Source organism: Atractosteus spatula, chromosome 11 (genome assembly GCF_055471065.1).
Source record: "Atractosteus spatula isolate fAtrSpa1 chromosome 11, fAtrSpa1.hap1, whole genome shotgun sequence".
NCBI classification, from domain to species: Eukaryota; Metazoa; Chordata; class Actinopteri; order Semionotiformes; family Lepisosteidae; genus Atractosteus; species Atractosteus spatula.
Genome location: NC_142716.1, coordinates 30087307 through 30100724, shown reverse-complemented (window position 1 = coordinate 30100724; position 13418 = coordinate 30087307). Strand labels below are relative to the sequence as shown.

General features: G+C 41.6%; 1 protein-coding gene across 3 annotated transcripts in view; it reads left to right on the top strand.

The window, feature by feature from the left end:
- Positions 1-10737, top strand: part of eps15 (epidermal growth factor receptor pathway substrate 15) — a 68989-nt gene extending 58252 nt beyond the window's left edge. For 2 of the 3 annotated variants that reach the window (XM_088926922.1, XM_088926924.1), the window contains exons 19-25: positions 103-147; positions 769-980; positions 1562-1631; positions 1987-2057; positions 3499-3640; positions 4296-4477; positions 9339-10737. In XM_088926922.1, the coding sequence (XP_088783048.1) occupies positions 103-147; positions 769-980; positions 1562-1631; positions 1987-2057; positions 3499-3640; positions 4296-4477; positions 9339-9479 (863 nt within the window). In that variant the 3' untranslated portion in view covers positions 9480-10737. The remainder of the gene's footprint in view (positions 1-102; positions 148-768; positions 981-1561; positions 1632-1986; positions 2058-3498; positions 3641-4295; positions 4478-9338) is intronic. The other variant, XM_088926923.1, reaches the window with a different exon arrangement.
- Positions 10738-13418: the final 2681 nt, after the last annotated feature.

Genomic DNA, 13418 nt, shown 5'->3' with positions numbered 1-13418 from the left:
CTCTTAGAAAATAACATTAAATTGCAAGCATGTCGTGTAAAGATTTGGCTAATTCTCCATCTGCCACAAACAATTACTTTTTGACATTTTTATTTAATCTAGATGACCCATTCAAAGATGATCCGTTTACAAAGGTGGACGTTTCAGGTAAATGATTCAAATATTCTTAAAATATTCAAATATTCTTTTGTTAAAAAAACAGGATAGAATATGCAAATACATTATTTAGGGGATTTCAGTTCAACAGGTTGTTCTGAATTGTGGGTGGCATCCTAGGCTATATAAAACCCACATACTGTGACCTATTTTACATGAGTGTGTTTTCAATGGGGGAGTGTTTTCAGAGCCGTGCATTAATAGTGGTAAACTGTTCATATGTTGTGTAGTTGTGTTGTTGACTTAGAGGCTCCAAAATGGTTTTAATTGTGCCATTTGGTAAACAGTGAAGCTTTATCATATTCAAATATAGAGATTTCTTTAGGATATTAAAAGCCATTGTACATGATCATAAATGGCCTTAGCAGGCTGAAAGAAGTGATTTACCAGAAAAAATTTTAAAAAAATCATGGCTATCAAGACAAAGTTAAGCCATTGGTGCCCTAATTATGTTGCTGGATCTTCTAGTGTCCTGTCCTTCAGATAAGGCACACCAGACTATAGACTGTTTCTCAGTGACTCTGCCGCAGCAGGTGTTAATATAACACAGCCCCCCTTAAGCTCATGTATGCTGACAGCTTGTGAATGTAGTAATGCTTTTGTGTCCGTCAGACCCATTCGGTGAAGACCCGTTCAAAGGCACGGACCCCTTCGCTGCAGACTCCTTCTTCAAGCAGCCCTCGGCTGACCCCTTTGCCACGGCCGACCCGTTCAGTGGGGCTCCGGGCAACCCCCCCGAGGCCGATCCCTTCAGCTCCAAGATGAGCAGCACCGCAGAAGCCGACCCCTTCACGAGCTCCACTGGCGGTCCAGAGCTGGCCAAGGTCTGTCCTGCAGTGCTCAGGTTTTCAGCGAGGTGGCCTGATGACTTTTTTCTCGCCGTTAGGGGGTTTGCAAGCACTTGACAAAGCCGGCTCCATACAAAAACAAGGATGATTTATATGTTTAGCATATTTAAAAATATTTTTTCTGTCCACCCTGAGCAATACAGTGCACCGAACCTGTCAGCACCAGTCTAGTTGTCGGATTTGATTGGGTGACTGAGATTTTGTGAGGAAACTAATTTTGAGAACCTACTGGCCTGTGTATTTTATGTGGCTAAGATAGTGTATGGACTTGATGTGTGGGAAGCAGTGGTGTATGTGTGGGTATGTATTTCCTGTCACTTTTGCAAAAGAATGAAAATTACTTTTTTAACCTTTTTGAGGTTCTGTGAAATTGAAACATGCTACAAAATGTATATTTTGGGCTGTTTTTCACCCACCTGAGAACCCACCTGAGTTCAATTTTAGTGAGATTGTGGAAAAGTAATGACAAAAGACTCAATAGCAAGTCTTAGACAAAGCAAAGACAGCAGTACAAATGTGTGAAGAGTCTGGCAGTAACAGTCCCTGGTTCTTCTCAGATGGAGACAACACTGGTCAATGACCCCTTTGCTCCAGGAGGCACTGCAGTAACCACAGGTTCTGACCCAGGTGAGTCTCCCCCTGTTTGTGCACAGAGGGATTGAAGGGTGGGCTGATTTTCTCAGGAAGTTTAAAATTACCTCTTAAGGTTTCTTGCACCTTACTCTAAAGCTTACACAAGCACAGGGATAGGAACAGTTTAGCGACGCCACTTAATCTAACCAGCACGTCTTTGGGACATGGGAGAAAGCACACGCAGACATAGGTCAAATCATTATTGCTTCATAATCATGTTTTTATTATTTTCAATACTGAATCTTGTCCCAGAAGTGGCTGTGTGTAGTTTAAGTTGGGGTTATGGAGGGTACCACTAGCACAATGTCACCTCTGTCAGTGTGTAATCTTCTCTGTGTTTCCCTCACAGACCCTTTTGCCTCCGTGTTTGGCAGTGACACTTTTGGAAGTGGATTTGCTGATTTTAGCAACCTGTCAAAGGTAAATGACAGTTCACACTGTTATATCCATGATCCCTTCCACAGGTATTTGTAGACTAAAGGAAAACAGGTTATGATTGAGCTAGTTGAGTTGTCCTCTCTAGGAGTGATAGGTTTATGGGGCAAAAACAATGACACTTACATTTTTCGATTTTGCACTCTTGGTATGGTTTAACGTGCCTCAAAATGTAGCCCATATTTTAATTGAGGATGAAACTTTAATGTGTTTGCCTGCAACCATAACCTGAAATGAAATACACTGCACATAACCCTGTTGTTGCATCATGAAAGCAACACTTTTGTAAAAGGGGTTTACCAATAATCCATAAAATGTCTGTCTTTGTAATCCTAGTCTGTACATTATGTGCATATTGTATACAATAAAAAAACAAAACTAAAACACAATAAGAAACTTCATTAAAGACAAAGTTTTTTTTCAAATATGAAAAGCAGTTGTCAAGCTTAACATTCAACAAAAAAGCAAATTTTGTTCTTAGATAAAATGGTTAATAATCATATCAATCTGTCAAAAAATAATAATTGTAATGTTACTAATGCGACTCTTAAATGGCGCAGTGTGGAATTGCTTAGTCTTTGGCCATGTGGCCTCCTGCATTTTCCACAGTGTTCACCACCTGCCACTTACAAGCCTTCCCTTCACAGTTGACATGGAATTTAAAACCTCCACAAGCATTTAGCTTATAAATGACTTTCTTTAAAACTATATAAACATCTTATATGAATAAAAGCGTGTAATTGTTTTTATTTGGGAGTTCAACCCTCAGATTGAGACTGAACCCACAACACTTTCCCCCCTGTTTGCATGCATTCCTATGGGGGATTGTTCTTGTGCTTTTTTAATGACATGGCATTTTTCAGGAATGCATCCCCCTGTAATTGATTAGGTTGTTTTTTCTACACTAAAAGAAGCTGTAGTGCTCCTGTGTGGCTCAGTGAGTAAAGGTGTAGGCGCTAGCCCAGTTTGAGTTCTATGATCCGGGTGTTGTGAGCATGAGACTGGATCAGGTTACTAGCTGACTGAGACTTCCCACAATTGTCTGAACACCACTGAGAGTGGGGTGGGATCTGTTGTCTGAACACCACTGAGAGTCGGGTGGGATCTGTTGGCGAAGCCCCCCTCAGCTCCTGGTGGTACATCGGCCCCTGAGACTTCCTGGGCACCCGCAAAGTATCAGTGTTATTGGTGAAATATGTGCCTCTCCTTCAATGAGTGTTGCAGCAAAAGACAAATGGTTGGAAGATGGGCAAGATGGAAGAGTCTTCTTACGCTTCTTTATAGTCCTATGTCTGGTTGTGGAGTGAACTGGGAATTAGAAAATATAACTGGTGATTCCAAATAATTTAATCTATTTTTAAGGTAACTTGTGCTGATCTGTACAAAGTTGAATAAGATTGTCTTCTAACCTGTGTTTGCTTCATAGTCCAATGGCTCAGATCCTTTCAGCTCTGACGTCTTGAGCAGTAAGAACCTATTTCAGGAGGACAGAATGACGAGTCCAGATGTGCCGCCTGCCCTGCCCCCCAAGACGGGGACCCCCACCAGGCCCCCGCCGCCTCCGCCAGGTAACAGTGGTTTGTGGAGTGGGGCAGAATGGAGCTGCTCCCAATCCGGCTGTCTTGGCAGCTCACACGAACAACAAGCCAGCTGGGAAAGCCTGCCTGTTGGCCTTACTGCCCTGCTCTCTGATGGACATGAGCGCTTGGTCCCCAAGGTCCCGCCTGGGTTACAACAGGTCACTCTATTCTAGCAGTGAGGTTTTCATTTAGTGACCCGACTAAACCTGCTCTTTGGCTTCAGCGATTGGGCAGTCCTGCCTCCTTGTTTGCCTTCTGCAGTTCGACTGTATATATAATGAAAGATGGCTGCCTGTGCGCTTCAATTAGTTTTGTCTGAAAACGCCGAACTCTTGTTTATGCTGCCTGTCTTATTGGGAAAACTGGACACATTTGCTGTCTAAGTGGCCTTGTTCAGGTGTGTTTTTCCAGTAGAGGTTTTAACCTGTGCCTGAACTGTAAAAGCTTGTATCTGTGCCACACACACACACTTTAATAACAACAGGACACACCGAGCAATTAATAGCAAAGTGGAAAATGACCAGTTTTCCGACCGTTGCTGTTTCCCAGAGCGTGGAAATTTTCAGAGACCCGTTGCCCCCCTTTTCCTGTGTTCGCCAAGCGTGGCTGCTGTAAGTGTTGTTGTGATGTTGTGTCTGCGCAGGGAAGCGGTCCTCCATTTCCAGATCTGAGTCCTCGGACTCCTTCCATCGGAAAGGTTCCTTCCTGTCTCGGGGATCCGGAGACAGCTCTCGGTCCCAGGAGGAGAAATTGCAGGACCCTTTCTCCCCGTCCTCTCCCAGACAGACTCTGAAGGACCCTGACAGCTTCGCCAGCTTTGACAAAGTGAGCACCTCCCTGCCTGCTCGAGCCCCTGCCAGACAGACTCAAGCTTGAGCTTATCTTTCCATCTCCAGCCAAAGAGGAACCCAAAAACCAGATAGGAAATAAGTTATAGCAACTGACATGGAACTAAATGAGGAGGTTAAAATTAAGTAATGGATTATTAACATTGAAAAATTAATGATTAATTTTACATTATTAATGTGCATGCTCTTTACAGCTGCTGCAGACTGTTTCCTTTCTGCACTAAGACGGTATTTCCCGTACTCTTCAGGCTTATCCCTGAATGGAGCTGTTATATTGGTTGCTCATATGCCTTTTTGCTTTGGCTGAAAGGAAAGGATGTGGGAGAAAGCAAGGATAAAAGAGCTCATACTCTTCAATAGAAGATAAGGATTGCCATTTGATGTGCTTAGATCCAATTCCACAAGTAAAATTTATAATCCAGTGTAGTATACTAAAACAATCCTTATGCAGGTTTTTGGATTGATATTAATTAGTGCCAGCGCTCTGGTTGGTGCACTGTCAGTGCTTAGATTGACCTTGTTCAGATTTGGCTGTGGATGGAGAAGCTGGACTGTTGTTAGTGACCACGTCTTTTTATGGCGACTTCCTACAAGAGACTAAAAGAGTGCCCAGTCTGAATCTTCATTTTACTGTATTCCTCCATCACCCCCACCAAGTCCGGCACACTCTTAACTAGCATTTTGGTGTCCCATTTCTCCCTGGCCTTGTCACTGTAACTCCTCCTGAATGTGCCCCCTCGTGTGAGAGACCAGGCATTGACTTCTTTCTCATCATCGCTTGGAATCGTTTGCCTGCAAGAGCTCATTTATCACCCTCCCCCCTTCTCCTTGGAATATCATTGTGATCGCATATACTTTAGAAGCACCACAAACTTTCTTTTGCATGAAGATCAGCAGATACATTGTATGAGGTGCAGCATGTTGTCTTCTTCTGTTGGAACCATTAACACTGCTTTTTATTTTTCTCGCTTATCGCAGTTTGCAACGTTTCTGCAAATACGTGACTTCTGTTAATCATTTTGGTCCATTTTTTTTCTTCTCTCCTCTGCTTTATCATATTTCTCTAACTTCAAACCTAGCTGCATGTTCATCAGGCCTGGCATCATTGTTCAGTGCACTCCACACACGCCCAGTAGGCACAGGGGATTACAGGTGTATAAGGCGTGTTTGCAGTAAATGTTTCCCTTCCTTTCTGGTGCCCTTCAAGAGTGACGGACTGAGCTGTGAGCTCGCCCTGATTGGCCATGGGCTGCCAGCAATAGGTGGTTTCAGAGTTGGTTTCCAAGGCTTCTTGCCCAGCAGATCCACATTAACCTACAGTGTCTGCAGTGACATCTAATGCCTTAGCTCAGCTGTTTTTACTCCTGTAAAAGGAAATGGCTGGCTTGTTTGTCCCGCAGCATTTATTTTTTTCCATATTGTCCTTAAGTATCCCCTGATGGTATGAGGGTTGTAGAGGTGATCAAGCCAAATGGGCTAGAAATCTACATTTCAATTCTGGGGTATATACACTAACCTCAAAACAAAAATTGCATTCCCCACCAGTCTGGACGAATAGCTTGTGTTTATGCATTTAAAAACCGGCACCTGCTTAGATTCAGTGGGTTGCTGGCAGCTATATCAACCTGCAACTCACAACTGGCAGACCACTGAAGCTAAGCAGATGTGATCTTGGCTAGTACCTGGATGGGAGACCTCCAGGGAAGAGGTGTTAGTGGGGCCAGCAGGGGGCGCTCACCCTACGGCCTGTGTGAGTCCTAATGCCGCAGTATAGCGACGGGGACACTATACTGTAAAAAAGAGCCGTTCTTCGGATGCGATGTAAAACGGAGGTCCTGACTCTCTGTGGTCATTAAAAATCCCAGGGTGTTTCTTGAAAAGAGTAGGGGTGTAACCCTGGCTTCCTGGCTGCCGTCACATCATCTAGGTGTACATTGATGGTGGTGGAGGGGAGTCCCCATTAACTGTAAAGAGCTTTGAGCTTTGAGTATATAAGTATAAGAAATTATTGTTATAAAAGGGCCTGGAAAAACTCAGGACTTTCAGCTGGTTAAACTGTATCGCCATGTATAACTGTGTGTACCACAGCTTTATTTTGAACTGAACAGCTGCTATAAACCACTGCCCATGACCACATTCTGGAATGTCCTCTTGCCATCATTTATTAGCATGCAGACACAACCATAAAAACCTCTAGGGCTCTGTATGAAAATTATAAAAAATAAGACTTGACTGTTTAAAATCTTGGATGTGGTTTTATTTAGGAAACATCTAATTTCTTAAAAATGTCAATTTTATCTTGAAAATGTCATTGTGGAAGTGGATCTAAACTTCCTGAGTGGGTGCACTCTTGAATGGTCCAGTGCCTTTTGACCACTCTGGATTCCATAGCGTTTACATCGTACAAGTTTCCGTAATGCTTTCTGTCAGGCAGTATGTGGGAGTGCAACAGAAATTGTGTGCCAGCGCTCTTTCCCAATAAACCGCTGTCGGCTAATGACTCGTCTTTCACTTGCTCTGTACTGGCTGGTCCATCCCTGAAAGCATGTGCTCTGGTTTTCTTTTTTCATTTCCTATATGACAGTCCCGTTAACTGACCACTGTACAACTTAACATCCAGCACATAAAAACACCCATAGCGGAATTGTTTTTTGAACTGGGCTTTGAAATATGTTTTTTTTTTTAATTCAGCCAAAAGGCTGCTGGTAATCCAGGACTCTCAAGGTAATTTTAATGTTTAGTGTGTTCACAGTATTGTCTGTAGGACAGCTGAGATTCACATTCATGCTCTTCATTTGTCTGCTTCCATCCTTACTGTGTGGATTATTATTAGGAGGTGGTAAAGTTTGTAATTTTGCCTGTATACCAATGCAAAAAAAAAAAACAGTTTTCAGAACTGAGTTTTTATGTTCATGTGGCACTGACTAGTAAATTTAGCTCTTTAAACTGAAGAGCTGGATTGTGGAAGAGATTAGCAAGAGATTAGCGGGAACTAAAAAGTTTTTTTTTTAGTTGTCTTAAATGTTTAGATTAAACTTTTTTTTCTGTAGTAAAAATTCCAGCACAGTGTCCCTTGGCCCTTGGGCATTGGAGTGGAAATTCTTGTTCAGTGGGAAGAATGTCACCTGTTACTTCAGTACCATTCCAAGCAGCAGGAAATCTGAACTCCCTTCCATCTCGGTACTGGCCAGGCCCAGTCTTGTTTAGCTCTCATGATCTGAAAAGATCAGGTTACGAGGTGATATTTCTGTCTGCTGTTTCCACTAATCCTATTGTGTATTAATTTCTTTTTAGACCTAATTCTTATAATCAGAAGTTCTGGTCTTCTGTATTTTTCTCCAAGCAAGATTCCAATAAATGGTTTTCGCTCCATATGTTTTTTGTAAAATATAATAGAAATTCTTCTAATTAAACATAATTGTTGTAAATGCTGTTACAGTATGTCTGCTATTTGCAGTAATGTATTGAACATTAAAGTTTTGTCAATTAACTTATATCAGATTAGTTATTAAAATGTGCTCTATTGTGTAATGCAGTTCTTCTTGTGAAAAAAGAAAGGACATAAACTTATTGAGTAAATCTGTTCCCTAGTTAACATGTTTCAACTTTATGGGCAAAAATATACTTTAAACTATGTCAACTGAATATCTGTAGGATTCTGGAAAAGGAAGGTGCACAAACCTAGAAAACCTAATTGGAATATGTCTTCACTTCCATTGTTTTAACAGTAAAATCGTAGTAGTAAAAATGAGCCAAAAACAATGGCCTACAGTATGATTATGTGTAATAAATCAGTGTGTTGTTTTAATCACCCTGGTGATTAATGAAATGAACTAAAACACTAAGACAATGTCTTCTCTTATCATACAGAATCTCTTAGTAAGACCTGCTTGAAGTGAAAGTCTTGTTCATTAAGACTAGGAAGCTTTTCATAAGTTGTTGCTTGTTTTGATAAAATTGTTTTATCATGCAACCAGTAGACCCTCATTGCCTTTTAAATGTTTGAAGTGCTGTTTATCAGCTATCGGTTTCTTGAAGAAGACAAATATGTGCAGTGTATTTGCAAAAAAAGAGGTGATTTGCCCATAAAGATTATCTGTTGTAAACTTAAACAGGGCCCAGAAATCAAGTTTAATACAGTCTGTTAGGAATTGTATTCCCAGAGCTTTTTGTTTTGTTTCTTTGAGATCTTACATTGGTCTCTTTGACTGTCTGTTTGTGCTTATTTAAGTACACATCTAAATCTAGGTTTATGGGCAGAATGCCATCATTTTAATTGCAATGGTTCTTTTGCAACAAACCAAGAATTGGAATTAGTTGTGTACCTTTTTCAAATCTAATGCGGCGCCACTAGAGGGCAGTATGACCACATGATGTCCTTCACCTGCATCTGTGGGTGAATAGGCCTTTTTATATTGCAGAAACACCGAAGAGCCTGCAGTGTGATGAAGCGACTACAGAACACTTGTACTCTGTTGCTGCAGTGAACAGTGAAGAGTTGGAAACAAATAATGATTCCATATTGTAAAACTTGGGGGAAAAAAAGGGAAATTCCGATTGTGATTATAATTATAATGAAGAGTACAGCAGGGCACTATGTAATGAGACAGCTGTAAAGGCTGTCCATAGCAAGAAACCTAACATTAATATAAGTGAAGTCAAGCTTCTGAAAAGGGGTGCTGATCAGTTGATGGTAGTTCCTGGCGCTGTGTACTGCAGGTGTCAGTGGGAAACAGTACGCAGCTGCACAAACTGATCTGAGAGAGAACGGGGCTCGCCTGCTGGTGTCCGTGTGCTCTGACGGCCTGCGGTGTCTGTGTGTGTGCTTGCTTGCGCAGTATCCCACGGAGGAGGACATGATTGAGTGGGTGAAGCGGGAAAGCGAGAGGGAGGAGAAGGAGCGCCTGGCCCGGCTGACCCAACAGGAGCAGGAGGACCTGGAGCTGGCCATCGCGCTCAGCAAGTCGGAGCTTTCCTGAGGGGAGGGGACCCCCGATCCCGCCTGCTCCCCCCCCAACCCTCCCCCCCATGGGCCCAGTCGGAACGGATCTTTAAAAGAAGAAGGCAAAGTTACTTGGCTCCACCTCAGCACGGAGAGATTTCAGACCCCCTGGGGTTTATTGTGTCTGGATTTATTTTCTTTTGGTTTGACGTGTACCAACCTCCTTGTGGGAGACGAGAGACAGGCCGGGGGGAGGGTCAGTTAATTTTTAGGCCAGTTTGGAGATGGTAAGGTTCCCTGCATTATGGCCTGACACAGACAATCCATTTCCTCACAGAGCCCTAGTGTGTGTATATATCATATATATACCCACATATATAAAAGCTATTTTTGTGTTTCTGAGGGCGGGTGGACATCTCCAGAGGGAATTAGCACTTTGACTGCCCTCTCTCCCCCTTTGCAGTCTTGGAGCAGCTGGTGAAAATCGTTTCGTCTTCTGAAACTTTGAGCCACAAACTTCAGATTACACAAAACTACAGAGATACAGTATCTATCTGCATAAGCACCATTATATATCCTTTTGCCTGCCAGTGTCTGATGTGCACCCACAAATCTTCTGTAAATATAACGGAAGCTAATTTTCCTCTGCATTTGTATTAAATCCTCAACAAAGCGGTTTTGAACCCTGTGCATCATTTCAATTGGCAGTTTTAGAAAAACCCATTTACAGCTATTTCCAGATACAGCTTCCTTTCTTTTTGTTTAAACTCTCAAGCCTATGACTAGGATTGTGTGCTGAGTCTGTTTTTTTGTTCTGACCTATGGAGGGGATCAACCTTTTAGAACTCTTACTCTTGTCAACTTAATATTCATATCTACCTATTGTATCTAATGTACTGTGGATGAACTTGCTCAATGATGGGGTGCTAAAGTGTTGATTGTTGGCCAATAGCAGGGTGAGGGTGTGAGGCTCTGTGGCCAGTGAATGAATGCTGAAGAGCTTCAGCCAATACAGTGGGACTCTGTAGAAGGGTTTAGCACCAACATCTTACATGAGTATAACACTAGTCATCGTTACGGTGTTTTGGGAACTCATGAGACTTTTTAGACTGGAAAAACTTGATAATTACAATGGAGAAAAATGCATTCCTTTCCAGTGCATGTGGAAAGCCAGTTAACATAAGGCTACTTTCTGGCTGCTGCTCATGAAGCATATACCCTGAAGTGGCAATATGAAGTTTCCTCCAATACCCAGATGTAACCTCACACTGCCCTTATTAAAATGTCTTTGTATATAATCACGTGCTACATAACCGTCTGGATGTTTTTTGTTATGTTTTTGATATTGGTTGCCATCAAAAGATTTATTGATTAAAGGGAGCCTCAGGATGATGGTGTGATAGTTTTTTAGGGCAAATCTGAACAGATAACTGTCACCTGGGAAGTTATCACCTTTTAATAAACTGAGCTTCTAATTTTACATGGGAACCTTGTTCTCCTACAAGTGTAAGCACACTACAGTAGAGCTTCCCCTAACGTATCTTGAGGCAGGCTTCATCTTGCCTTTGTTTGTTAAGTTAATGGGTTAGAAAGCCCTTGATAAAAAGATGAAGATTTCTGGGTGTGAGTGTTGTTGTAATGATGGCAAAGGGTGTGACTTCTGGTTTCATGCTTTAAATACGAATTTGGTGCTTTGATGCATTTTGATGGGAAAACAATGTATCCACTATTCTGTGCATATGGAAAAAAAATTCAACTTGATTTTAAGTTTTGGTACAAATCGTAGCAAGATGCTCATCTTTTGACAGTTGCTTTCTCTGCTGCTAGGGTTTACAGTGCCTGTCATGTACAAGCTGAGTAATGTGCCAGAATGATTCACTGATGGCTGAGCACAGAGAGCTCATGCATGATCAATAGGAGTCCCTTTTTCAACCTGGCCACTTCCTTTAATATCCGTTGAATTATGTGTTTTGTACTTTGAGGAGAAGAATGTGTGTATGAGGGAAAATGCCCTTTTGTTTTTCATTTACATAAAGCACTTCAAAATGCAAAATATCGATGGCTATATTTACATGCAAAGAAAGGGCTAATGGAACAGAGTGGGGAATTGACAATAAGAGTCCCAGTACAGAGCAGTCTGAGCCGTTTCAGGGTTTTTACATGCTGCAAGCTTGTGTTAATAATATACATTATTTAACTTTAGAACGTCCAAGCACAGGGACTGGATAATTCAGGATTCTCTGTTATTGCCTATTTCCAAAGCTGTTTGGAGCAGTGGAGGTTCGGGCTGCAGTCTGTCTCTTGTGGCATGTGACTCCAGGAGACCCGAAGGGCAGTGCTTTGAGATGCTTTTTTTTTTTTAGCTGTGCTAGCCTTTACAATATTTAATAGTCCAATTTAAGTAAATTAAAGACAAGCGGCAGTAGAAGTAGCCCCTTGCTTGTTTAGCCTCTTCTGCTCAGCTCAGATGCAAGACGTGATCCAAGTGGAAAGCTACTGTAGGTCTGCTGTGAACTGTGTTTGGGGGGGGACGGGGGTAGTTGGCTTTCTTCATCTCTGCAGTCATTTCTGCTGAGCCCTGCAATGGCTTCTTTGGGTTTTTCATCGAAGAAATGCTCCTGTGCCCTGGTCGCCATTAGTTTCTTCTTGCCTTTCACTGCAAGCAATGTTCTGCATCCGCTAAACAACGTTTTCCTGTCTTGTTGTTGTTCTACATAATGGAGAGGTTATTGGCTCTAGACACAGTTCGTGTGTCTCTACTTTGTAGGGTTGGCGTTTTATCTATCTATGTGGCTCTCTGTAACTTCCCTCTTTATAACCTGCTTTGGTAACCATAGTAATAACAGACCTATCAGTGGAATGCTCTGAAGTGTGGTTTTGAAAACATGACATCCCAAAAAAAATATTTAGAAGATTTTGTAAAGAACTAAATGGCTTTACTTTCAATGATTTTTTTAATTTAAATGTTACACTGAATGTAAGGTTCAAAACTGGAAAAAGATTCAGGAATCAAGGAGGTTTTAGATTTTGGTAGGATCGAAGGATGGTGGTTAGTTGGGGGTGCCTTTAGAATATTTTTTCTGAAATTGTCAGCTTTTTGTTCATGTACGCCTCACTCATGGGTTTTGTTTTCTGTGCCAACATTGTATTCCAACAAAATGGCGGCTCCTGAGAAGACTTCTTAAAGTTGACTTAGAGGGGAGATGGAAATTTCATTGATTTCTGCCACAGGACAGAATTAAGCACCTGTTATTGACAGCAGGTGTTGCTAATTTATTTAAGATTTTTCTTTGCCAATACTTTGCTGTTCTCAGTTTGTGTTTATAGTGGTTTTCTGAAATACTGTTTTCTGAACCTGCATGCCAAACAACCTGAACAATGCAGTGTACAGTACGGAGCAAGAAAAAAAATGCAGGAAAATACAAATAATCCAATTCAAGGACTTGAATACAGTGTTATGAGATGAATGGTAGCATCCATTATCAGCCTTCCAATTTTCAGGAGTTTACCACCTTTTTGTGTGTTTGTATCGGGGGGAAAAAAACGTGATGCCCTCATCTTTACTTTTGAGAAGTGCAATAATACATTGCTAAGCCTTATTAAATGTCTCGTTTCACATTAACACTTAATACAATTTCTTATTCAAATGTAGACAAGTTCTGAAGCAATTTTTGTATGATTTCTTCCTCATTGTAAAACACTGTCCCTACGATTTCTATAGATTGAGTGTTTGCAGTCAAAAAAATGAGAAGGTTGTGATTTTAAGACGTGGGGAAAGGGCTGGCGAAAGGAGTTGTATTGCAGTATATTCAACACTGGACTGCTCTGTGAAGGCTTCAGCTGTGTAGCTTATATAAGAGAAAATCCAGCAGTAACTATTCAAACCTGTACATGAAAAGTAATTTATCACTACACTAAAATCAATCCTGAATGAACCCTAAAGCCCAGCTTAAGTTCTCAAGCTCTTCTGTGGCGT